Below are 27,287 nucleotides of genomic sequence, written 5' to 3'. Positions count from 1 at the left end.
TAATAATAGTAATAATAGTAATAATAGTAATAATAGTAATAATAGTAATAATAGTAATAATAGTAATAATAGTAATAATAGTAATAATAGTAATAATAGTAATAATAGTAATAATAGTAATAATAGTAATGATAGTAATAATAGTAATAATAGTAATAATAGTAATAATAGTAATAATAGTAATAATAGTAATAATAGTAATAATAGTAATAACAACAACAACAACAACAACAACAACAACAACAACAACAACAACAACATTTGGAGCACAACATGCCAGATATCACGATTGTAGAGGGCCGAAGTGTACAGTTTATTGATATCGCTGTTCCTGGAGATGCCAGAGTCGAAGAAAAAGAACTAGAAAAAATAATAATAATAAAAAAAATTGAGTGTTGTCCTGATTGTAATTGGAGCCCTTGGAGCAATACCTAAAGGGCTACCTCGCTATTTGGAAATTCTAAATTTATTGGACTTGAACATTCTGACTCTACAAAAAACCATCCTAGTTGGAACAGCTTATATCCTCCGACGTTACCTTAACAGTTCCTAGGTCCTTGGTTAGGACTCGAGCTGTTGAGCTACCAACCAGCCCCAAAGGCTGTGAATCTCACCAAAGATTAATATAATAATAATAATAACAACAACAACATTTGGAGCACAACCCGCCAGATATCACGGTTGTAGAGGGCCGAAGTGTACAGTTTATTGATATCGCTGTTCCTGGAGATGCCAGAGTCGAAGAAAAAGAACTAGAAAAAAATCATGAAATATCGCGACCTGGCCATTGAAACTACACGGCTATAGATAATTAATAATAATAATTTATTAAACTTCTAGACCGCCCCCTCTCCCCGAAGGGACTCGAATGAAGCATGTAACAGTGATACCCATTGTCATCGGGGCACTTGGCACCATGTCCAAGAATTTTACAAGATACATTAACAAATTGCAGCTTCCTGCAATAACACCAGCGGAACTGCAAAAAACTGCGCTACTCGGAACATCTTATATTTTAAGAAGGTCCTTGGTTGATACCTAAGACACTGGCAGCAAACCGTATCAACCATTAGCACCAGTCACTGGTATTTGTAATGTATTTTTGAATGTTCAGTTGGCTGAGTTTCATGTTTAATGAATAAAGTATATAATAATAATAACACTAGCAGATTTCTAGAATGGAATGCTGCAGATAATATACACACCGATGGCTGAATAAGCTGTTTTTATTTTGTATGACTATTAAGTAATAACATGATCAGATTAACAGTAAAATACTTAATTGTTTTTGAATGATACCCATAATGACTTTCTTGTGGTGCTCACTGTAAGCCTTGATTGGCGAGTTGGATTTCTCTGTGGATAGGAATAATTCTTCTCTTATCAAAGAATTATTTTCTAATAATCTGTATAAACAACAAAGATGATCTGGGGCCTAGAATCTATAACATATGAAGAATGATTGCAGGAATTGGGTATATTTAATCTAGTGAAAAGAAGGAAAAGGGGTGACATGATAGCAGTTTTCCTATACTTGAAGGGCTGCCACAAGGAAGTGAGGTGGGTGGGCACAACCTATTTACTTAAGGAGCTGAAGGCAAGGCAAGATACAATGGATGGAACTAAGGAGAGAAGCAACCTAGAACTAAGGAGAAAATTCCCAACAGCGTGAACAATCAACCAGTGGAAGAGAAGTTGCCTTCAGGTTGTGGGTGCTCCATCACTGGAGGCCTTTAAGAAGAGATTGGACAACCATTTGGTGTTGGACTGGATGGCCTCCAAGGTACCTTCCAACTCTATTACTGTTACTAATTTGGTTAACTAATTACTCTAATCTTAGGCAAAAAGGACTGATAATTTTAGGAGATTTCTAAACTAGTGGATATAGAATTAGAAACTAAAATCTGGTGCTGACTCCTTAGCAAGGATATTCCTAGGTGTACAGATATGTATATGTATATGCATGGGTATATATATATATATGTATATGTATATGTATATGCATGGGTATATATATGTGTGTGTGTGTTGTATTTGTGCTGATAAATAAATAAAGGGAGACTAGTATCGATCTATTTCAAGCTATTTATATTATTTATCAGCACAAATACAACACAAATATAAAAAGGCAACATTAAAAATATGGTTTTCTGCCTGGATGGTCTCCTATAGTGAGCCAATAGACAGAAAGGGGGAGTAGTGAGTTCCCTTCCATATTTGGGCATACCAGGGGTTGTAAAACACACACACACACACACACACACACGTATGTATAATTTTATTAAGGATGTTAAAAAGGAAGTTAAAAATGAATAAAAAACTAATGCAAACTATGAAGGGGGATTCAAAATGTAAGTGAAAAGTGCAAGAGAAGGAAAAAATAGCAGAAAAATTTAAAAGAAATAAAAATAATACAAAGAAATAGCTGCTGATCTTTACAGCTTTTTGCCTCTTACTCTACGGCTACAACATGACTCTCTCTTTTCTATAATCTATCCTGTCTAATCATCAAAAACCATCAAAATAATAAATTCATTTTTTTCTGCTTCATGAAAAAAAGTCCATAAGGGTTTTCAAGCCATTAATACATATAGATTTTGATCCTTTCTCTGATCAAAGAAGACAATTTAAGCCATTTCCGAAAGTTCTGTCACTTCCAACAGGCATTCTTCTATTGTGGATAATGCCGAATCTTCCCCCATCTTTGTGCATTCAATAATCCTGCTTCAGTTATTATGCATAAAAACATGATTCCATCACTTTTTTGCAACTTCATGTTCATCATTCTTATGGGAAGGCGGGAGGGGTTCAATCTACGTTTATCTTTTGTCAAGTGTGGAATGGTTTTAGGGATGCTAACCTATCCTCAAGAGCTAATTTGATTTCCCCTTTGAATCCATCTTTCTCTCTCTCCTCCCTCCCTCTTCCTCCCTTTCCCTCCCTCCTTCCCTCTCTCCCTCCCTCCTTCCCTCCCCCTCCCTCCCTCTCTATCTCTGTCCTTCCCCCTTTCTCCCTTCCTCCCTCTCCCTCCCTCTTTCCCTCCCCTTCTCCCTCTCTCTCTCCCCCTCTCCTTCCCTATCTCTTTCCCTCCCTCCCCCTCCCTCCCTCTCTCTCCCACCCTCCCTCTCCATCCTTCCCTTCCCCCTTTCCCTCTCCCTCTCTCCCTCCCCCCGTCATGGTTAATGCAGGTACTCAAGGATCAGAGACAGGAGCTAGAGGTATTTCTCTGGACCTCCCACATGCAGCAGAAAGAAATCTAAGTAAGATATACTTTTTAAGACAGTCATTTTTGTCGTTTTTTGGGGTGGGGGTGGGGTGGGGGGCAAACAAAGAGTTACAAAGCCCTGGAATCTCAACTCTCCACCTTTTCTCCTAAATTGCCAGCTAATAACTGGAAGCAGCCAGATTAAAGGCAGGGGTAGAGAAACCCTGGAGAAGATCTGTTGAGACCATTAGCGAAACATGAACTTAGCTTGGAAAAACAGAAACGTGTGTGGAAGAAACTCAAGACTGCATCATCATGACTCACTTAGGTACAAGAGGAAGGGCAGAGAAATGCTGATAGGGCTGTCAAGAGTGAGCCAATAAAGTAGGCTTCTGGCCTTTTGGATGGTCCCTGTTTCCTGATCTGGTCCACCTCAAAAGGCTGACATATGTTTTTTTTGTACCAAAGTTTACACCAAAGAGAAATAGTTGGACAATTGTAAGTTTCTTTCTTTTTATTTCTCCAGAATGAATTCTTGGTTTGCTAATAGTGTCTGCAGTTCTTCTCCAAGGTCATCCCTGTTATTTTCTACCATAGCTGAGCAATGTAGACTAGAGGATTTCAGCTATATGTTAGGATGTTTCCATGCTATCCATCTTTTGAGACAGCATCTCTCCAGAACTTCATGCAATCTTCACCCTACTGTCTTTATATAAAACCCAGTTCTTCTCTCGGGTCTTGGATTTGTGTACGGTTGAACCTCTTGAAACCATAAAATGCAGTGACGTGTGGTGAGGTTTATGGCTGGTGAGGCTGGTGACATCATCAGGAAGGCAGGGAATGGGACCAAGTGTGCTGGAGGCTGAGGCTGCCTCAGCCTCCAGCACACGTGATCCCATTCCCCGCCTTCCTGAGCGTGTTTTTTTTTTAACTTTTATTTAATTTATAAACCGCACCCTCTCTCCAAAGAGACTCGGGGCGGTGTACAGTCATTTTTAAAAACACAATATAAATACATATAAATATAAATGGAGGCAGCGGCATACAAACTGTACAATAACAATTAAAATTAAAAATTAGAAATACATTAAAAACTACCCCTAGAAAACTACCCCAGAATAAAATAATTGCCAGGAGGATAAAGATGGGACTATAGATGGGCTAGGCCAGCCAATTGGAACAGGTGGGTCTTGAGTTTCTTGCAGAAGGAGCGGAGGTCAGTAGTGGTTCTGATATCGGGGGGGGGGAGGTCATTCCAGAGAGTTGGGCCCATCACAGAGAAGGCTCTACTCCTGGGCGCCGCCCGTTGGCATTGCTTAGTGGACGGTACCCGGAGGAGTCCCTCTCTGTGAGAGCGAATTGGTCGCAGGGATGTATGAGGTAGGATGCGATCCCGCAGGTAACTAGGTCCTGTGCCATGGAGAGCTTTAAAGATGGTGATCAACACCTTGGAACGCACCCGAAAAACCACAGGTAGCCAGTGCAGCTCGCGCAGGAGAGGTGTTATGCGCGCGGCCGCATTCTGAACCAGCTGTAGTCTTCGGGTACATCTCAAGGGGAGCCCCATGTAGAGAGTGTTGCAGTAGTCCAGGCGGGACGTCACCAGCGCATGAGTGACTGCGCGAAGGGCGTCCCGGTCCAATAGGGGGCGCAATTGGTGCACCAGGCGGACCTGGTGGAACGCCCCCCTCGCCACGGCTGCCACAAGGTCATCCATCGACAGCTGGGCATCTAGGAGGACGCCCAAATTGCACGCCCGTTCCACGGGGGGCAATTGCTCGTCCCAATGGCCAGCGATGGGGTCCACTGGTTGAACTGGGGTGCCGGTAGCCACAGCCACTCCGTCTTGGAGGGGTTGAGCCTGAGTCTGTTGTCCCCCATCCAGACCTGAACGGCCTCCAAGCACTGGGACATCATTTTGACAGCCTCGTTGGGGTGGTTTGGGGTGGAGATGTACAGCTGCGTATCATCAGCGTACAGGTGGTATCTGACCCCAAAACCACGGATGATCTCGCCCAGCGGCTTCATATATGTGTTGAACAGGAGGGGCGAGAGGACCGACCCCTGCAGCACCCCACAAGTGAGTGACCTCAGGTTCGCGCTCCGCAGTCCTCGAAAGCGACTGGGGAACGACGAGAACCTTCCTGCCTCTGTCCAGCAGAGGCAGGAAGGTTCTCGTCGTTCCCCAGTCACTTTCGTGGCTTCGTCATCCGGGAGCGGCAACAACATTTCTGCCTCCGCAGCTTGGGGCGCGGACGGACGGAGGTAGCCAGAGTGGCGCCGAGGCAGTCCGGCGGGCGAGCGACCGAGGACCTCCATCGCTCGCTCGCTCTTTCGTCCGCCCGGACCGCCTCGGCGTCGCTCTGGCTACATCCGTCCGTCCGCGCCTGGGAGCTGTGGAGGCAGAAATGTTGTTGGCGCTCCCGGATGATGAAGCCACAAAAGCGACTGGGGAACGACCTTCCCCAGTCGCTTTCGTGGCTTCGTCATCCGGGAGCGCCGACAACATTTCTGCCTCCGCAGCTCCCGGGCGCGGCCAGATGGATGTATATAATATTATAATATTATATATATATATATATATATATATATATATATATATATATATATATATATATATATATATATATATATATATAGTATATAGTATATAATATTATATACTATTATTTCATGAAGAGAGGTGAGGCTCTGCCTCCCTTGCCTCCCCTGACCGCACGTTCCTGATAAAATGGAATGAGCATTTTTTTAGATTTGCTCCCTCTGAGTAAATGCTGATAACCTGGCATAGCCCTGGTATGTATTTATCCCAATCCTGTGTTAGAGGGAGCCCCCTTGTGGAGTACTGCAAAGCCATTACCATGGCAACTCCACTGTGCTGTACAGTAGAAGCCATTTTAAGCCATAACAGGCTGTATCTTAACAGAACTTGAATCCAAATTGTACACTATCACTGTCAAAAGTACTGTGACTTGACACTATAGATATAATTCAGTCTTTTTCATTTCAGCAGCCCAGGCATCCTGGAGTTCTGCTGGAACACATCCGCACAGACACACAGATACACACTGAAGGGTGATAGGGCTGTCATAACCCTACAGTACTTTTTCCAGAGAGTAAGTCATCTCTGTGTTGTGGTCTGCTGACAGCCTGCGGAGCTGGTAGCAGAGCCAGACAGCGAGGAGGTTGGGGAGGAACATGGGCCAGTCCTTGAGTCTGGGGAAGGCTTGGACAAGGGCTCTGCATTGGAGGCAGAGAGGGGGCCAGGGCCATCTGGGAGTTATGTGCTGCCTCTGGAGCCTCCAGAGTTGGACAGCAGTGAGGCAGAGGAACAGACTCCCCCTGTTCCCAATGCGGGCATGCGCAGAGCTGCCAGAAGGCAAGAACAGTTAAGAAAGAAGGGACGACTCGGGAGTAAGGCTTGGAAGTGATTGGCCCCTACCATAGGATATGTGAGCCTTTGCAGGAAGCAACTTGTTTCATGCTAGTCAGTTTACCTTCTGAAGCTCCGTTTTGACTCTGTGCTCCATGTGGCCTTGCCAAGCTAATTGCCAATTAAGTCTTTGGCAGCATTTCAAGAAAGATAAAGGTGGGTGCTTATCAGCCTTATCCCGAAAGACTTTGGCAGCCTACTGTAGGACTCTTTACAACTATTTGGGACTCATTATGAGCTGTGAATGAATATAATTCACAGCCTTTGAAATAAAAAGGGTTTTTTTGGGACTAAGCGTGTGCTTTTTACTGTATCAGGAAACCTAGGTCAGAACACTGTGTACCAAATTTGGTTAAATTGCTCAAGGCATTCCCGAGTTATGTTGGAACATACACACACACACATTTATATATATATATATATATAGAGAGAGAGAGATTGCTCCTATTTTTTAAATTGCAAAGCCATCCAGAGTTGGTTTTGGAGTGGGGCAATCAAGACATGTGACAACTTAAAAAACCCCTTAAATAAATAACTTTATCCTCTGGGTTGGCTCTCCACTGAGATGTTCAGAACTGGAAATAACAAGAAAGGAAATTTCAGAGTCCTTCTACATTCTAAGCCTGACCTCTTGTTTCCGAGAGGTTTTAAGGCATTAATAGATAATGAAAACATTAAATTATTATCTTCCCTTGAAGGATTGAATTACTGCCTTCAACAAATCAGAGGCAGGATTTGAAGCAAAGTTCACCAAAGAGGAAGAAAAAAAGCAATTAAAAGGCTTCTTAGCTGCAGAAATATGAGATTGTGCGGAATGCTACCAATTCACATTAAGGGGAGGGGAAATGGCCATATGTTTGACTTCTCTCTTCATATTAAATCACTTTTTTTGCCAAATTTTGCCAAACTGATCTGCAGAATAAAGGAATTTCCCCATAGTTATTGCATTTACTTATGCTACATTGGGACAAGATAAAGGTAAAGGTTCCCCTTGCACATATGTGCTAGTCATTCCCGACTCTGGGTGGTAGTGGTCATCTCCGCTTCAAAGCCGAAGAGCCAGCGCTGTCCAAAGATGTCTCTGTGGTCATGTGGCCGGCATGACTAAATGCTGAAGACGAACGGAACACTGCTATCTTCCCACCAATGGTGGTTCCTATTTTTCTACGTGCATTTTTTACGTGCTTTTGAACTGCTAGGTTGACAGGAGCTGGGACAAGTAACGGGAGCTCACCACATTACACGGTGCTAGGGATTCAAACTGCCGAACTTTCTGATCGACAAGCTCAGCATCTTAGGCACTGAGCCGCCGTATCCCAACTACATTGGGAAATAGCCGAATAATTTGAGCAATGCCAGTAACAAAACAGTCACCCTAAATTACACTACCAAAATAAAACTGGCAAAAATGTAGACACCGAATGTATATTTGTATACGTTTGTATGCACACATTGTGAAGTCCATTCTGTTCTGCTTTTACAAACATATTCATTTAAAAAAAAACAGTTTCTGTTTGGGACTAAGAGATTAAGAGACAGATGGTGGATCTTGGATTTTTATCTTGTAAAGGTGAAATTTGCCTCCTGTTGATATAAGATGTGGTATAATTGCTGTGATTTTCGTAATGTTCTTCCAATATATCAGGACAGTGGAGTCCTTAGTGATCTCAGAGCTTGGTTGTTTTCTTGCAGACATTTCATTACCCAACTAGGTCATGTCTTCAGGGCATTGGTGATTTTACCTAGTTGATTACTGAAACCTCTGCAAGAAAACAACCGCATCTCAGAGAACACCAGCTACGAATAGTCTCTTCAACAGGACACTGTTCCTCAAATCTGGCAACTTTAGGCTGTGTGGACATCAACTCCCAGAAGTCCCAAGGTTGCCTGACTGAGAAATCTTGCATTAGGAGAATGTAGAATCTCCAATTTTTCATGCTGAGATAATTGCAAGATAGCTCTCAATCACCTACTATGAGGTTCAGAATTCCTAAACCAATGGAGATTGTAACCCATTTCATAACCCATACCATAAAGTGGTAGACTTTAGGAGAAACCCTCCCATATTACCACCTCTTACAATACTAAACAACACAGTATCAGCAGTAGAGACCTTCAGGTTTCTAGGTTCTATCATATCTCAAGATTTAAAATGGACACCGAACATCAAAAATGTCATCAAAAAAGCACAACAAAGAATATTCTTTCTGCACCAACTCAGGAAGCTCAAACTGCCCAAGGAGCTGCTGATTCTGTTCTACAGAGGAATCATTGAGTCTGTCATCTGTACCTCTATAGCTGTCTGGTTTGGTTCTGCAACCCAACAAGACAGACACAGACTTCAGAGGATAATCAGAACTGCAGAAAAAACAATTACTGCCAACTTGCCTTCCATTGAGTACCTGTACACTGCACGAGTCAAAAAGAGGGCAGTGAAAATATCTACAGACCCCTCACATCCTGGACATGTTTCAATGTTTACCCTCAAAACCGACTATAGGGCATTGCACACCAAGACAACTTGACACAAGAATAGTTCCCCCCCCCCCCCCGAATGCCATCACTCTGCTAAACAAATAATTCCCTCACCACTGTCAAACTATTCACTAAGGCTGCATTACTATTACTATTAATCCTCTCATCGTTCCTATCACCCATCTCCTCCCACTTATGACTGCAGGACGGTAACAGTTTGATATTGATTGTTTTCCTGATTGCTTATTTGTATATGGCTATCATTAAGTGTTGTACCTTATGATTCTTGTATATTGTATATTGTCTTTTTATATATACTGAGAGCGTATGCACCAAAGTCAAATTTTTCTGTGCCCAATCACACTTGGCCAATAAACTATTCTATTCTATTCTATTCTATTCTATTCTATTCTATTCTATTCTATTCTATTCTATTCAGCCTCACTTTAGATTCCAATCCACACACTCATTTTTCTTAAGTTCTGAAAAAGGTTCATGATGGAGGGGGGGGGGGAGGAAAGATTTCCTTGAGTTCAGCTCAACTTTTCATAGCAGTCGAGAACTGCACATTGTCTCCCATCCTAATAATAACCAAGTCCAGCCCCTTTCTCTTCTGAAATCAATATCTTTATATTTAGAAACTATTTATGTTTTAATAGTTTATGTTTCCCCTCAGATAACATCACCTTCTTCAATGGAGTCTTTGAAAATGTGGAAAGTGTGGCTTCGTTCTTTGGTAAGTAGGCTTTTATTTGCTTGTTGATTTCTATTGGATTAAAGGATTCTTTTGTCTGTATTGTCGGTATTTAACAGAATAACAAAGTTGGAAGGGACCTTGGAGGTCTTCCAGTCCAACCCCTGCTTAAGCAGGAAACCCCACAGCATTTCAGGCAAATGGGTGTCCAGTCTCTTCTTAAAAACCTCCAGTGTTGGAGCGCTCACAATTTCCAGAGACTTGTTCCATTGATTAATTATTCTAACTTTTTCCATGAATGATGAAAAAATGTGGATGCCTCTGAATGCAGCTAGATGCAAACTTAGCAAGAGCCAGTTGGCTGCATATTGTCAATGGAAGGTGCAACGAAGCACAATTTGTCACAACTCTTCTGGTCTTTGCTTTGAAATACAAAAATAAAATTGATAGAGTACATGACTAAGCAGATATAGGCGATCAACTGGCCCATTCATCTGTCTGTATGAGATCCACATCATTTTTTTCAGCAGTGGTCTTTTACGACATCTCGGTGCTCACTCAAAACACTTAACCAGCTTAAAAGAAAACAAGGCAGATGCATTTCCTCAACCAGCTCAGTTTCATTAGTGATAGCTTTAGTTGTTTTTTGTTGCTTCAAATATGGTTCAGGGTGTTGCTTAAGAAGATTAATAGATTACATTTGAGCTGTAATTGAGAAACTACCCATAATGAGCCGTGGTGGCACAGTGGTTAGAATGCAGTACTGCAGGCTACTTCTGCTGCCTGCTGCCTGCCTGCAGTTTGGCAGATTGAATCTCGCCAGGCTCAAGGTTGACTCAGCCTTCCATCCTTCCGAGATGGGTAAAACGAGGACACAAAATTGTTGGGGGCTATAGGCTGACTCTGTAAACCACTTAGAGAGGGCTGTGAAGTGGTATAGTGCTATTGCTATTTGTTGGGCAAAGCTTCTTAGAAACCAGAGGAAAAAGGAAATCACTTTACCAAAACTTTGGATGACCCCCCAACTGATATTTTGAAGCTTTGCATCAGAGGAGATGGGTAATACTGTGATGCTAACATTAATGAATGTCTTTGATGCAGCAAATTTGGCATTCGCAGTGTAGTTTCAGCCTTTTGAATTAGACTCAAAGCTCCAACAAAGTTCAGATGAAATTTAATATACACCTTCATCAACTCACAAGTGGCTTATCAGTAAGGTAAATTTTTAAAGCAAATCTAGTGAAAAATCTTGAATTCATTTATTGGAGTCACCTCATTTACATCACGGTATGAATTGATTCAAGCCACGTAGTAAAGAAACTAAAAGGACAAGTCAAATACAAGTTATATTTTTTATTAAACATTCTGATTGTTCAATGAACATAAATTTCTGTATATCATGACAGAGAAAAAAAAGGAGGGATGGAGAAGAAAAGAGGGAGGGAGGGAAGGCGGGAGGGAGGGCAGGAGGAAGGGAAAGATGGAGAAAGGAAGGAAAGAAGAAAAAGGAGAGAGGGAAGGAGGAGGGAGGAAGGAAGGAGAAGGAAGAAGGGAAGGAGGCAGGAAGAAGGAGGGAGGAAGGAAGGAGGGAGGGAGGGAGGGAAGGAAGGAGACAGGCAGGAAGGAGGGAGGAAGGAAGGGGGGAGGGAGGAAGGAGAAGGAAGGAGGGAGGGAGGGAGGGAAGGAAGAAGGCAGGAAGGAAGGAGGGAGGGAGGAAGGAAGAAGAGAGGGTGGGAAGGAGGCAAGAAGGAAGGAGGGAGGGAAGAAGGAGGGAGGGAGGGAGAGAAGGAGACAGGCAGGAAGGAGGGAGAAAGGAAGGAAGGAGAGAGGGGGGGAGGGAAGGAGACAGGCAGGCAGGAAGGCAGGAAGCTAAAGTGAAAACCTTTAGGTCTGCTGATCAGGCAAAAGCATATTAGAGATAATGAGAGGATCAAAGAAGAAACCCCTTCCCCATTAGTTGGACCACTGATCTCACTACTAAAAGGTGCCATAGGTGAACAATACAAAAAGGATTCTTCTGGAATTTTATTTATCACAAAAGAAAAGGAAATGCACTAGGAATTATACAGGACACACACTTTTATAACACTTCTATGAGCTAGTTAATGTAGATGGAAGGAAGCATAGATAGAATACTCATTAACATCAGTAGACACATGACTCTACTTTAAACAGAAGCGCAGCACATTTTGTCATGCTAGAAAGACTATGACCAAGTGACTTCAGTGCTTTCTTCCTTGTGGGATGTGCAAGTACTGATTTCTGCAGACAATTATAAATGTGGATAATAATTACTTGATTTGATAGCCATGTTTGTGCTGCGAATAGGCAACTCCTAGTCCTCTGCCTCCTCCAATTATTGGTCACCTTAAATCAGAAGCCCTTCAGTGAGAGGCAGGATTCCCATAGAAACATGATAGCTTCTAACAGCTCTTCCTAATCAAAGAGTTTGGCCATACCCTTGTGGAGAACAAAAACACTCTTGGTGTAATGCTACATGGTCTGCAAAGCAACACATGACCACTAGGGGCAGCAACAGCCCAGGTATCCCCAGGCTCGTACATTCTGGAGCATGGAGCACCATATTTGCTAGGATGTACATCAGGGGTGTCCAAACTTGGGAACTTTAAGACTTGTGGACTTCAACTCCCAGAATTCCCGGAAGTTGAAGTCCACAAGTCTTAAAGTTCCCAAGTTTGGACATCCCTGATGTACACAGTCGAAAATGTTGTGGGCCTCCCAGAATCCTGGATTTCATGGTACAATTTCCTATACTTTCTGTTAAAATAAAGGCAAAGGAAACAGCAGGGTCCTTCCTTCCTTCCTTCCTTCCTTCCTTCCTTCCTTCCTTCCTTCCTTCCTTCCTTCCTTTCTCTATATGGTTGCTCAACTCACGGTAAGTCTAGGCAGCTTACAGAAATAAAAACCCCAATACAAACCCCAATAGTCCCCCTGAGGGATGATAATTAAACCAACCACTTGATATGTGCCATATCCCTCTGAGGTTCCCAGGCCTGCCTGCAAAACTATGCCTTCCACTATGCCAGGGGTGTCCAAACTTGGGAACTTTAAGACTTGCGGACTTCAACTCCCAGAATTCCCCAGCCAGCATGGCTGGCTGGGGAATTCTGGGAGTTGAAGTCCGCAAGTCTTAAAGTTCCCAAGTTTGGACACCCCTGCACTATGCCTTTAGAAAGAGCGTCAAGGTGAAGCCAGGCATATTTCCACAATGATGATGTTCCACAGGTGGGGAGCTTCCACAGAGAAGACCCTTCTTCTTGGTTCCAGCAGATGGACCTCTTTAAAAGTGGGTCAGGTAGATGAAAAAAAAGTGATTCTCCAAATAACCCAACCTCTGGCAAAGTAAGACTTGAAAGGTAACCATTAACAGCTGGAATTGGACCCGGAAGCAAATCGGCAGTCAACTCAGCTTTCTCAAGAGAGGTGAAACATGCAAACCCACCAGTGGGCCACAACATTTTGAACACATTTGGATACTTTTCAAGGGCAACCCCATGTAGAGCCTATTGCAGTAGTCAAGACGGGAGGTTACTAGGGCAGGGGTGACAGTGAGCAGAGAGTTTCCAGCTAGGTGTTATGCTGCCCAAAGACATTCACAGCAAGGGCTACAAAGTTCACCTAAACTCGCATTCCCTACTTCTACTCACCAGTTCCTTCTTGCTTTGCTTGGAAGTTAAGAGATTTGCAAGGCAGCCCTTCACGGATAGTCCCACTGTGATCTTTTTTGAATGTGAAGCAGTGACGTGCGGTCAGGGGAGGCAAGGGAGGCAGAGCCTCACCTCTCTTCATGAAATAATAGTATATAATATTATATACTATATATATATAGAAATGTTGTCGGCGCTCCCGGATGACGAAGGCACGAAAGCGACAGTTGACAGTCGCTTTTGTGCCTTCGTCATCCGGAAACGCCGACATTTCTGCCTCCGCAGCTCCTGGGCGAGCACGGACGGAGGTAGGCAGAATGGCGCCGATCCGATCCGGCGTGCGAGCGACCGAGGATCGGGCTGCCTCGCTTGTTCTTTCGTCCGCCCGGATCGCCTCGGTGTCGCTGTGGCTACCTCCGTCCGTGCGCGCCCGGGAGCTGCGGAGGGCGGAGGCAGAAATGTGTGCCTCCAGCACACGTGGTCCCATTCCCCGCCTTCCTGATGACGTCACCAGCCTCACCAGCCATTAACCTCACCGCACGTCACTGATGCGAAGGATGAGCCAAACCTGAGATCCTCGCTGATGCTGCAGATGTCAAAGTTATCCTTGCCTTTGCGTGGATGTCAGTTTGACCATTGGCTTCTTCCCATCTTTGCAGATTGTTTGGGCCCTCACTTCACTTGGCTTCAGTCCGTATTCACCAGCTTCCCTCCGCTGCTCAACTTTGTGAGCAGAATGAAGTGTGTGACTGGCATTTGCCCAAGAGACTTTGAAGACTACGGCTGTGCCTGCCGATTCGAGATAGAGGGCTTCCCCGTGGATGAAGTAGATGGGTAAGATTTGGACCTAAGAGGTGTTGAAGTCTTCCTGGGGAGAGCTATCACACTACTCATGTCTAAAGAGATTCTCAATGATCTAGGTCGGGGCTGCCCCAAGGTGCTTTTTCCAAAAGACAACTGGGTTTTCATGGTGTTTTCTTTGAAAATGTTTCGCTTCTCATCCAAGAACCTTCTTCACTACTAACCAGTGGTGGGATTCAGCCGGTTTGGGCCAGTTCAAGTGAACCGGTTGTTAAATTGCTGTCTGGCCCTGCTCCTTCCTGCCCTGCCCCTTCCAGAACTCCCCACATGCCCTATTTTGGCTCCAAGGTAAGCTCAGGGAGGCCTACAAGGCCCAAAATAGGGGCTGGGGGTGCAGCTCTGCCCCTTGCGGCCTGTTTTTCCTCCCAGGAGGCTGCAGGGAGGCCTACGAGGCCCAAGACAGGATGTGGGGGGAAGGTGACTCCTCCACAGCCCGCTTTTGCTCCCGGGGGGCGCAGGACGCTGGTTGCTGCCTGTCACACCCCCTGGCCACGCCCACCATGGCCCCGCCCACCCAGTTGGCCATTAGGGCAGAGAACCGGTTGTTAAATTATTTGAATCCCACCACGGGTTCTAACCATTTATATTCTTTGCAGTCATTTGGTTGTTAGCACTCTGATGGCCAGTCATTAGCTCTCCAAGCGTCGTTGCGGCCCCTTATCTGTATCATGAGAGTCACCCAAATCAGAGTGCAGATGAATGTGTGGAACAGTGGTGGGTTGCAGGTGCTACGCCCCGGTATGGGCATACTGGAGCCTGCCCGGAGCACCGGGTACCTTTCCGGTACGGTGCTCTGGAGGGCCCACCCACCCACCCGAGCTCCTTATCTGTCCTTTAAGCCTTTGGTGCTTCTGCGCACACGCATGATGCATATGGCACCTGCGCGATGCTCTGCCGAGCAGCTGGAGCATCGCAGAGGCTTGCGGAGGCGTTGCAGACAGTCGGCCATGTGGGTGACGCTGGGCCTGTTCCAACCGTACCGATTGGAACGGGATCGCGAACCCACAACTGGTGTGGAACCATCTTGGGACTGCTGAAAGGACTGTGTTGTAAACAGGAGGGAAGTGGTGTTGTATTCCCCCCACCCTCTGTTGTGAGAGGGCTGTTCAATTTTAACATAGATGGCCTCTTTGGCCCCTCTTTCAAACCAATGGTCCTCTCTGTCCAGAATGTGAACTTTGCTGTCTTCAAAAGAGTTTGAAAGAGGAGTGAAGAGACCATCTATGTTAAAATTGAATTGTTAAGTTAGAAAAACAAATGCTAATCAGTTTGAAACCAGACCAGTTCAATTCTTGATAAGTCTTTCCAGGGGTGGGCTTCAAAAATTTCAGCAAGGGGTTCTCTGCCCGGTTGCTGGGTGGGCGTGGCCATGGTGGGCATGGCCTAGTTGGCCTCCTGCACCAAGGCAGGAGGGGGGAGGCAGGTGTTTCCACCTTCCCCAGGCTCTGGAAGCTTTCCTTGAGCCTCTGGGAGGGCGAAAACTGCCTCCATCGGGCTCCAGAGGCTGGAAACAGGCCCTTTTCTGGCATTCTGGAACTTCCAGGAGGCCCGTTTGTTTCTCCCTCCCTGAGCCTTGACATGGGCCCTGCACTTGCCTGACATCCAAAACGGGCCATGTGGAGACTCCTGGGAGAGGTGGGGTGGGTTGGGAGGTGGGGTGGGCGGGGCCAGCCAGGGGTGGGATTTGAAGGTTCTCCGAACCGGCCATAATGTTAGCTACAGGTTCTCCTGAACCCAGGCAAACCTGTAGCAGTCCACCCCTGAGTCTTTCCATTTTTCAGTTTTGTGGTTTTTCAGAAATGCTCGAAGGTGAATTAATTGCTTAAATGAACGCTTAAAGCAATGGAGTCAGCCGAGACCGAACCTTGAAGCCTCCAATATGTTCACAAACCGTCTGTCCTAATGATGCTTTCATTTTTTCTTCTCTTCTGGAATCAGTTGCTGTTTTCAACATCGGAAATGCTACGAAGAGGCAATGGAAGAAGAATGCACCTGGGATCCTACCAAAATCATCATGAACGTCAGTTGCCTCACTAAAAACATCACTTGTGGTGAGGATGAAGTAGCAAAGCACTACAAAACAACTTTTTATTCTGCTACTAGCCAATAACCTGGCGTTGCCCGGGTATTTATTTATAGGGGCAAAATGTCCAACCCTCTCGAAGCGGTTCACAGAGTCAGCCTCTTGCCCCTAACTATCTGGGTCCTCATTGTACCCATCTCTGAAGCTTAGAAGGCTGAGTCAACCTTGAGCTGGTGAGATTCGAACTGCCGAACTGCAGCTAGCAGTCAGCTGAAGTAGCCTGCAGTATTGCACTCTAACCACTGCGCCACCTCGGCTCAGAAGCTGTGGGTGCTCCATCACTGGAGAACGCATGCGGGTTGTGCATAATGCTATGCGTGTGCCCCCCCCGCATGCATGCATGCATGACCCCTGCCCTCCCCGTCCTCCCCCCTGCTTTTGGCATGTGATGGACCCGTTTTTCGCCCTCCCCATGCTCCAGAGGCTTTCTAGGAACCTGGGGAGGGAGAAAACAGCCTCCCTTGTCCCCTCGGAGCCCCTCCGGAGGCTTCAAATCACTTCCGAGTTGCCTGTAGGGCTGTTTTTTGCCCTCTGGAGCCTTCAGGAGGCTTCCCTGAAGCCTCCAGAGTGTGAAAAATGGCCCAATGCGCCAACCAGAAGTCCATTTCTGAACTTCTGGTTTGCGCGTTGAGTTGTTTTTCGCCCACCGGAGCCTTCAGGGAAGCCTCCAGAGGGCGAGAAATGGATGAAAAAGAAGGCTGAAGTCAGTTGGCCAGCGCGTGAATGCACACTGGAGCTGACAGGGCAACGCCTGATGTGCCCTAACAAATGGCTCCGCATGCTACATGTGGCACACATGCTATAGGTTTGCCATCACTGGTATAGGGCCTTCTGCTTGAGCAGAAGGTTGGACTAGAAGCACTCCAAGGTCCCTTCCAACTCCGTTACTCTGTTATGCTTATCCCAGTCAATTAACCCATGTGGCAGATTATACTTTCAGAGAAGTTGCTGAATTGTATTAGTGCCATTCTAGAATGAACATTCTTTCCAACAGTTTTCAAGTCTTCTTGTGGGGGGGAAAGCATTTTACAAAATATATTAATTTTTTATTGTGTTTCCAATGGCTTCTTGCTGTGAAATGAACTCCCTTCCTGCTTCCCTCCTGCAATGATGAACTGTGTCTGGGCCCAGAATATAAAATGTTTCTCTCTGGATCAAAACCTTACAGAGTCAGCAGATTATAGCAAAAAAAAAAAATCTCAATCCAACTTTGCAAACCGGCTTTTCGCTCTCTATTTTTTTACACGCTGTTTTCTCCTTTTCTCCCCCCAGGGTCTGAGGATTCTTGCGAGCATTTGCTCTGCAACTGTGACAAAGAAGCTATTGAATGTTTCTTGCATTCTCCCATTAACTCTTCCTTGAATAATTTTGATGCTTCCCAATGCTCCCCTCTGGTGACAGGTGAGAAAATTGGGGAAAATATTTCAGTTCTTCATTCCCCCTCAGATCCTTCATTTCCTTGTTCGGTAAATTCCTCTTCTTCCTTTGAAGGTGCCACCAGTGGTGGGATTCAATTTTTTTTACAACCAGTTCTCTGGGCGTGGCTTGGCTTAGTGGGCGTGGTGTGACGGGGGTGGCAGCAGATGGATACTGTAAAATCTCTATTCCCTCCCCCCCCCCCACTAACCTGCTTTCCAGCTCCGTTCTCCTGTGCAGGGCAACAGAAGAAGATCCAGCCAATCAGCTGGGACTCGGGAGGCAGAGAATAGATGGGGGCGTGGCCAGTCAGATGTGGTATTTGCCGGTTCTCTGAACTACTCAAAATTTCAGCTACCGGTTCGCCAGAACTGGCTGAATACCACCTCTGGGCGTCACACGTTAAAACACGTTATTGTCACCTGATTTTACCTCATGCAAGAGTTATCCTAAGGCAGGGTGTGCCAATCTTGGCAACTTCAAGACACGTGGACTTCAACTCACAGAATTCCCCTGCCATATTGACTGGAGAATTCTGGGAATTGAAGTCGACACGTCTTAAACTTGTCAAGATTGGGAAACCCTTGCCTAAGGTGAGATTTTGACACTCTTTTCTGGAGAGTTTATATAGCACATTGTACTTGCTCACAATAAATTTTGGTTTCCAAAGTACTAAAAAAATTGGCTTAATGTTCAGTATAGGTCAGGGGTGAAATTCGACTGGATCAGACCAGATCAGGTGACCCGATAGGGAAGATTTGAATCGGTTCCCAGAACTGGTAGAAATTACCCCTGATTGGCCCCGCCCACACCCACCCGGTCGCCTGCTCGGTTGCCCAGTCTCCATTCACCTCTTCCAGACATTTGCTCGGCCATTCCAGCTGCTTGACCTGCCCACCCAATTTGAATGTTTCTCCCTCCATTCACAGCAGACTTGTGCTCCCTTCATGGTCCCCCTCGGCTTCCTCCCTCCCGGGGGTCAAAATAAGTTAAAGAGACAGGCTGCAGCAGCTCTGCTGTGAATGGAGGGTGAAATGTTCGGATTCTCTCTGCTGCATTTAACGTTGAATTGTGTGGCAGAGAGAATCTGAATGTTTCTCCTTCCATTCACAGCGGAGCTGCTGCAGCCTGTCCCTTTAAGGTACTTTGACTGCTGGGGACCGGGGGGGGGGGAGAAACCATAAAGGGAGCAGCAGCTTCACTGTGAAGGGAGGGATAAAAGTTCAGCTTCTCTCTGCCACAGCATTCATTGCTCATACACACATTTTTTCCCACCGGGTTCTGTGGGCGTGGCTTGGGGGGGGCTGTGACTGAGTGGGCATGGTCGTGAGTGACATTGAGTTGGCTATGCCCACTCAGTCATAGGAACACCCCCCACCCCTCCCACCAAGTCACTCAACAGAACCGGTAGGGGAAAAAAATTGAATGTCACCCCTGGTATAGGCCCCATACCACAAAGGGCACCAATCCTTCCCTTACAACGGTTTACGAAGCAAAGCAGGTGCGCAGCAAATCGGTACCAACTGGTATAGGAACCCACCCCTGTTTCCGAGATGGGTAAAATGAGGACCCAGATTGTTGGGGAAAATAGACTGACTCTGTAAACCGCTTAGAGAGGGCTGTAAAGCACTCTGAAGCGGTATATAAGTCTAAGTGCTATTGTTATTGCTATGCTACACATCCTCTATATATCCACAATAACTTCCTGTGATATAAAATGTACAATCATATTATGCATTTATATTACTGGCCACCTGTTCCAGGGATGGGTTCCTGCCAGTTCTCACCTCTTCTATAGAAGAGGTTCCACAAATCCACAGTGCCGTTTAGAACCGGTTCCAGCTCCTTCCCCCCGCCCGTCAGCACATCATCAAGATGAAGAGCGAGAGGAGGAATTCTGGGAGTTGAAGTCCACAAGTCTTAAAGCTGTCAGGTTTGAACACCCCCGGTTTTTTTTTTCTAAAGGGTTAGGGGTGCAAGGGTCTTGTGACTTGATAGCTTTAAGACTTGTGTGCTTCAAATGCCAGAGTTTCTGAGCCAACATTTGGGTTGCTAAACAAGAGCGTTGTTAAGTGAGTTTCACCACATTTTACAAGTTGGCCACGCCCACCCAGTCACATGGCTGGCAAGCCACTCCCACAAAGCAGGCCACACCTACAGAAGAGGTTCTAAAAAAATTTGAAACCCACCACTGATCTGTTCCCTCTTTTTTCAGAAACATCTAGTGTGAAAGTTCACACCACAGTTCCTGCTTCAGGTATGCTTCATATCTACAGAATATTTATTGATTAAACCTATTTGTGTTTTTTCCCTCCACTTTATAGGGCCAGTTGATTCAAAATGACCCTGGGCAGCTTGGGACAAATTTAAAGTCTGGTAAAAATGACGAAAACAAAGCAATTGGCAGTTGTGCACCAACACACCCTAAAACTCTTGAAGCATCTCACAGCGGGCCTAGTGCCCATGGGAAGAGACTGGTCCTCAGTCCCTTTCAAAGGATTAGGTGGCCACCACGAAGGAAAATGTCTTCTTCTTGGATCCTATCATGTGACATTGACATTGATAACTTTCCTGAAAAATAGTTTATTTGTCAGTACACAGATTTTCGTAAAAAGTTTTATTTTTATTTCTCATATATATGTTACAGTGAAAGACAGAAATCTGGTGAATGTCGACATTCACCGGTGAATGTCAACACATACCAAATACGTAGGGTTAGGGTTAGGGTTAGGGTTAGGGTTAGGGTTTCAACATTCACATAGTCGCTTGGTGTATGTCCGAAATATTTGCTAAATACCCTTATTTATGACTTACACTAAATACCTAACCCTAACCCTAACCCTAACCCTAACCCTACGTATTTGGTATGTGTTGACATTCACCAGTGAAAGTCGACATTCACCAATTTCTGTCTTTCACAGTAACATATACATTCACAAATACATTCTCATTTTTCTTCTTCCCCTCCATCTCCCCACTCCTTCCCTCTTCTTCCCCTTCCTACGCTCTCTCCTACTCTTACTACTCTTCCCTTACTTCCTCTCCTTTCCCCTTTCTTCTTTCCCTCTCCTTTCTCCTCTCTTCTTCCTCTTTCCCTCTCCTCCTCTCTTCCTCCCCTCCTTCCGTTGTTGTATTTACTTATTTTCTTCTTCACTCTGACGTATTGTTGGGGTGGAATTCAAGCAAACTCCGTTCTATATTTACATAAAAAATAGTTTCTCTCTTCCACATTTACACAGATTTTCATCCTTTAGAGGAGGGGGGTTAAATTCAAGGCCCATGGGCCAGATCCGGCCTGCGGGGCCACCATGGAAACATGGAAAAAGCAAAGGGGCAGTCTGCAGTGCTTCTGCCAACAGAAATGGGGCTTGGGAGTGCCACGTGACCTCCCGATCTCCGTTTTCGCTGGCAGAGGGTTGCAGGAGGCTGTCGCAGCTGAAAACAGAGCTTGGGAGCCTGGTTTTGCTGGCAAAGCACTAGGACCACCACAGGTGTCCCCGACACAAGTGATGTTGAACTGGCCACACCCACATTGGCCACACCCACCCCAGCTGCCAAAGTCAAACACAACCCTGATGTGGCCCTCAACGAAATCGAATTTGACCCCCCCTGCTTTAGATGTTCTTTAGAGATTAGCTGACCTGGTTAAGAATTTTGAAAGCCAGTTTTATTTTATTTTTTAAAAAAGAAAGAATAAAGTGTCTCTTTGCCATGTCTGTTTTAGCAGAGCAGTATTGATTTCTGGGCTGCAGAAAAAAACAAAGAAAACCTCAAACTTTAAAAAAAATACCCCTCTTTTAATTTTTTTTCCTGCAGAGCTTCAACACCCGAGGACCAAAGAGACTCAGTTAACAGATAGGACTCTGGCAGATGGTTGGTGCTTGTCCTTCTCCTTTCCTTGTTTCATGTTTCTCTTGTGGGAACAGATGCTATTCTCTCAAGTTAAGAGATTGTTCAGCCAGGAAACAAAAAGGGGTCTATAATACTATCAATTAAAGAAATGCATGTAGATTTTTAAATCGTTCCTTTCTCAAAAGACTTGGCAGAATTCCTCTTTTGTAGAAGCAATGAAGCTGCTAACATTGAAGTTCAGGATGCAGAGGCAGAATAAATATTGACCAAGTTTACAGATTTATTTATTTATTTATATTTATTTCTTGGATTTCTAAACCGCCCCCTCTCCCAAAAAGGGACTCGGGGCGGTGTACAGTCAAATGCAGATAAAAATACAATAATATAAAACAGTTAAATACAAAAGATGGCTGCCAACCTGGGCAAGATAGACAAAGGCCTTCTGAACAGATGTAAAATTTCATTTTAAATGAACAGATGATCCCCACAGCTTAACATTTTGACTCAAAATTTGTCAAAAAGATCAGAACGAAACCTTACAGAGACAAATGCAAAGTTAGGTATGCAAGTGAATTATGCATTAAGGGTGGATTGATTTTAATGCATTATATTTCTTTATCATTCCCTATCCAACTTAATGGCAACAATTTACATGGATTATTTCAAAGTTGTTTTATTGATTTTTTTTCCGTTGTCAACTCCTTTGAATATTTTACAGAAAGAAAGAAATGTACAGAGAAGTCAAATGCTTTGGTGTAGCGTGGGGAATATGGCATATGGGTTATTCATAATACATGTGAAAAAGTTTTGGATCACGAGGTGAATGAATCCACAGGGGCATATATTGTGACCCAGTTTAGGGAAGTGGTGAAGGTGCTGACTTAGAAACCAGGAGACTGTGAATTCTAGTCCACCTTAAGCATGAAAGCCAGTGGGCGACTTTGAGCCAGTGACCAGGAGACTGTGAGTTCTAGTCCCACCTTAGCCATGAAAGCCAGCTGGATGACTTTGGGCCAATCACCAGGAGACTGTGAGTTCTGGCATGAAAGCCGGCTGGGTGACTTTGCCAATCACCAGGAGACTGTGAATTCTAGTCCTGCCTTAGGCATGACAACCAACTAGATGGTTTTGGACCATTCACCAGGAGACCAGGAATTCTAGTCCTGTTTTAGGCATGAAAGGGATTGAGTACAGTCAACATTTCTTGATGCAACATGTTACAACAACACACAGCAAATGGCGATGCAAACACGTCACAAACTAGGAAGACAATTGCTTTTTTGGACCGACACATCACATGAAGTTTCAGAACAATCAGATCATTTATTCCCTCAAACGATTTTATTCAGTTCCTTTTGGGTGTCTGATACACATGCTAGGCAGTGATGGAGAGAGTTGAGTAGAAATGTGTTACAAAATTTCAGACAGCACACAGCTTTTCATCTAGCATGAGAGCAAAAATAGCTTGTTACCAGGAGAAAAAACCTTTTTTAAAAAACAAAAATGGGATTATAGTTGGTGAGGATTCAGGCAGAGAAAGTACCGAGGTCAATGTTTTGAAATGTTTCTGTAGGTGGCTGATCTGATTATACGGGAAACTCAGATGCTTCTATCTGGGCAAAAGCTGTAATTGTCGTGGCTGACATTTTCATTAAAATGTCGTTAAGAATCAGGGGCGTTCAGCTCGCCCGATCTCACAAGGATACCCTGTTTTATTATCCATCTTCTAGTTATTCCCCAACCCACCACTGGCCCAGCTGTAATGATTCCGGGAGCTGAGCGTAAGTCCATCAGTAGTGAAATTATTATGATTTAATCTGACTTGTTTAATAAAGCCAATACATTTGAAACGCTATTTGGGATAAGCACAACTGGGACTTGTTTTGTGATCAAGTCTACATTCTTGTATTGATAGTCTTTTATTCTGAATAGTTACTGCAGAAGTGGGAAGCAACGGAAATACCAATTCCCAGAGAGGAAGAGAAGGAGGAGGAGGAGGTACATTTTTGATATTTGCAAAAGTTCAGGCATTTGCATGAAAATATGAACTCAATAATATATCCTAGAACAGTATTGGTGAACCTTTTCGGCACCAAGTGCTGAAACGGGAGAGTGCATGTGCTTGGCCTGGAAACCGGAAGAGCAGCTGCGCGTGCTGGGTGGCTGCTCTTTCATTTTCCGATGCACGCATGCGCACTGACCACCTGGTCTTCTGGTTTCTGGCATGCATGCATGTGTGGAGAGAAGCTCCACACGCCAGAAACCAGAAGATCATCTTCCCAGTCCGGGCATGTGCACCAGGAGGCTGCTCTTCTGATTTCCCACGCTCCCGCGTGCGTCAAGATCAGCTACCTGCTGCGCCAGAACTTGGAACAGCAATGGGCAACGGCCTGCGTGCTCAGAGAGATTGGTCTGCATGCCACTTCCGGGACACGTGCCATCGGTTCGCCGTCACAGTCCTATAACTTTACTTAAAGGAAGACTTTCAATACCAATATATATATAATGATAATTCCATTGCTAGTTTGGCGTAGTGGTTAAGATACTAGCCTAGAAACCAGGAAACTGTGAGTTCTAGTCCCGACTTAAACCTGAAATCTGGCTCAGCGACTTGGGCCAATCGTCAGGAAATTGTGAATTCTAGTCCCATCTTAGGCAGGGAAGTCTTCTAGGTGACTTTGAGCCAAACACCAGGTCACAGCAAGTTCTAGTCCCGCCTTAGGTATGAAAGTCAGCTTGGTGACTTTGGAGCAGTTACCAGGAGATGGTAAGTTCTAGTCTTGCCTTGGATAGGAAAAGCTGATTAGGTGACTCTGAACCAGTCACTTTTTCTCAGCCCAGCCAATTTCACAAAGTTGTTGTGTGAAAAATAGAAGGAGAAAGGAGTATTATTATATATGTAGGTAACTGCCTTGGGTTGCCTTTATAATAAAGGCATAATAAAAATCTAATAAATATTTATTATAATTGCCATACTGATTTTTTTTATCTCTACACAAAAAAATCCCCCATATTTATTATTTTTGCTATCGTAAGTCATAACGTATAGAGGAAAAAATATATGGGGTTTTTCTTCTACCTTCAAAACGATGCTTATGGGGCACTGCACACCAGAACAACTAGACACAAGGACAATTTTCCCCTATGCCATCACTCTGCTAAACAACTAATCCCCACAACACTGTCAAATTATCTAGTAAGACTGTATTCTATTCTTCTTATTTTTCCTATTACCTATCTCCTTATCTTCTTTTGACTATAACTTTGTTGCTTGTAGCTTATGATTTATATTGTTTTACTTAGTATCCTATTTCAATTTCAATTTCAATTTTATTTGATTTCTAGACCGCCCCCTCTCCCCGTAGGGACTCGGGGCGGTGTACAGGAACCACATTAAAAAACCATATGCATAATAAATACCCTTAAAATCAAATTAAACCTTAAACCCTGTACAAATTGATAAAAATTAAAACTCGGCCTAAAACCAACCCATAGAATTTAAAAATGCAGGCTTGAGGTGGGTAAGCTGGGATTAGGCCAGGCCGGCTAAATTGAACAGGTGGGTTTTAAGCTTCTTACTGAAGGAGCGGAGGTCTGTAGTTGTTCTGATATCAGGGGGAAGGTCATTCCAGAGGGTCGGGCCCATAACAGAGAAGGCCCTTCCCCTGGGCGTCGCCTGCTGGCACAGCCTAGTGGAACGCACCTGGAGAAGTCCCTCTCTGTGTGAGCGGATCGGCCGAAGGGATGTATGGGGCAGGATACGATCCCGCAAATACCTAGGTCCTGTGCCATGTAGCGCTTTAAAGATGATAATCAACACCTTGAAACACACCCGAAAAGCCACAGGTAGCCAGTGCAGCCCGCGCAGGAGAGGTGTTATGTGGGAGTACCTAGCGACTCCCGAAACTGCCCGCGCGGCCGCATTCTGAACCAACTGCAGCCTTCGGGTGCATCTCAAGGGAGGCCCCATGTAGAGAGCGTTACAGTAGTCCAGCCGGGACGTCACAAGCGCATGGATGACTGTGCGGAGGGCGGTCCGGTCCAATAGGGGACGCAATTGGCGCACCAGGCGAACCTGGTGAAACGCCCCCCTTGCCGCGGCTGTCACATGGTCATCCATTGACAGCCGGGCATCTAGGAGGATGCCCAGATTGCGTACCCGATCCACGGGGGCCAGATGTTCGCCCCCAATGGCCAGTGATGGAGTCACCTGGTTGAATCGGGGTGCCGGTAGCCACAGCCACTCCGTCTTGGACAGGTTGAGTTTGAGTCTGTTACTTCCCATCCAGATCCGTACGGCTTCCAGACACCGGGAAATCACTTCGACAGCCTAGTATGAGTTATATTGATTGCTTACTTATTATCCTATGTCTGTCATTGTGTTGTATTTTATGATTTAGGATGGATGTACTTTTATGATGACAATGATAATGATTTATCATTTATTGCTTGTATGTACACTGGGAGCTTATGCACTGGATACAAATTCCTTGTGTGTCCAATCATATTTGGCCAATAAAGTCATTGTCCCTCCTCCTCCTCCTCCTTCTTCATCCTATTCCTATTCCTCCTCCTCCTTAATTCTTTATTTAAAAAATCACTTGTGTTGATTCTTACAAAACAGGATTTGTCATAGAATCTATTTTTTTTTCTTTGACAGATGTTCCTCAAGAGTTCAGTGACCTGACCCTGAACAACCATGAAAGATGTAAGTTAATACATTCTTCTGGACAGGTGCAACTGCTGCCTCCTTGAAATTCTTAGATTTCCAGAATAACCAAAGACATGATGGATAACAAATCCTTGGATTCACTTTTTCTTCTTTACATTGGCGCAGCGAGATGCAGACGGCTGAGCTGCACTTGAACGTAGATTTTTTTCCACACTCAATCCCTCCCTCAATAGACCAGGACATCTCAGTGACCTTGGCTAATACAGATTGTCCTCAACTTACAACAGTTCACTTAGTGACTGTACCAAGTTACAACAGCCCTGAAAAAGTGACTTATGACCATTTGTCACAGTTCATAGCTAAATGAGCATATCTAAAAACTGATGCAGCTTGATCCATGATTGAGATTCATACTGAAGCAACAGTTTCATCACTTGATTTCAGACCTGTGATGGCCTTTGGTCTATGTTAGAAGTACATGGAAGTTCCAATCTCCAAAACCCAAATTCTCTAAGACTGTGGTTCTCCACCTGTGATCTGCAGAACCATGGGCGGGCCCAGTGGTGGGTTTCAGGTGGTACGCCCCTGAACGGGCATACCGTAGCCTGCCCGGAGCACCAGGTACCGTGCCGGTACGGTGCTCTGGAGGGCCCACCCGCCCGGCCAAACTCCTTACCTGTCCTTTAAGCCTTTGGCACTTCCGCCCATGCGCATGGCCCGTATGGCGCCTGCGTGACGCTCTGCCGAGCAGCTGGAGCATCGCGGGAGCTTGCAGAAGCGTCACAGGCAAGTATGACTCATGCGCGCATGGTACATGTATGCGCGCGCACCACGTGCATCCATGTGGGTGACGCCGGGAGTGTTCTAACCATACCGGTTGGAACGGAATCCGGAACCCACCACTGGGAGGCCCCCAATGTCATCACAG

The 27,287-nt window shown here is 45.0% G+C and overlaps 1 protein-coding gene across 1 annotated transcript in view; it reads left to right on the top strand.

Annotated features, from left to right (window-relative positions):
- Positions 1-3,175: 3,175 nt before the first annotated feature.
- OC90 (otoconin 90) overlaps positions 3,176-27,287 on the top strand; it is a gene marked incomplete at both ends in the record, with an annotated part of 35,757 nt that continues 11,645 nt past the window's right edge. Inside the window, 8 exons of the mRNA XM_081953232.1 lie at positions 3,176-3,260; positions 9,790-9,849; positions 14,135-14,309; positions 16,275-16,387; positions 17,692-17,820; positions 20,051-20,092; positions 26,348-26,395; positions 27,048-27,149. Of these exons, the coding sequence (XP_081809358.1) occupies positions 3,176-3,260; positions 9,790-9,849; positions 14,135-14,309; positions 16,275-16,387; positions 17,692-17,820; positions 20,051-20,092; positions 26,348-26,395; positions 27,048-27,149 (754 nt within the window). The remainder of the gene's footprint in view (positions 3,261-9,789; positions 9,850-14,134; positions 14,310-16,274; positions 16,388-17,691; positions 17,821-20,050; positions 20,093-26,347; positions 26,396-27,047; positions 27,150-27,287) is intronic.

Source organism: Natrix helvetica (genome assembly GCF_964273705.1).
Source record: "Natrix helvetica genome assembly, chromosome: 4".
In the NCBI taxonomy this organism is placed as follows: Eukaryota; Metazoa; Chordata; class Lepidosauria; order Squamata; family Natricidae; genus Natrix; species Natrix helvetica.
The sequence above is the reverse complement of the archived record's forward strand: the minus strand, read 5'-3'. Positions and strand labels throughout refer to the sequence as shown.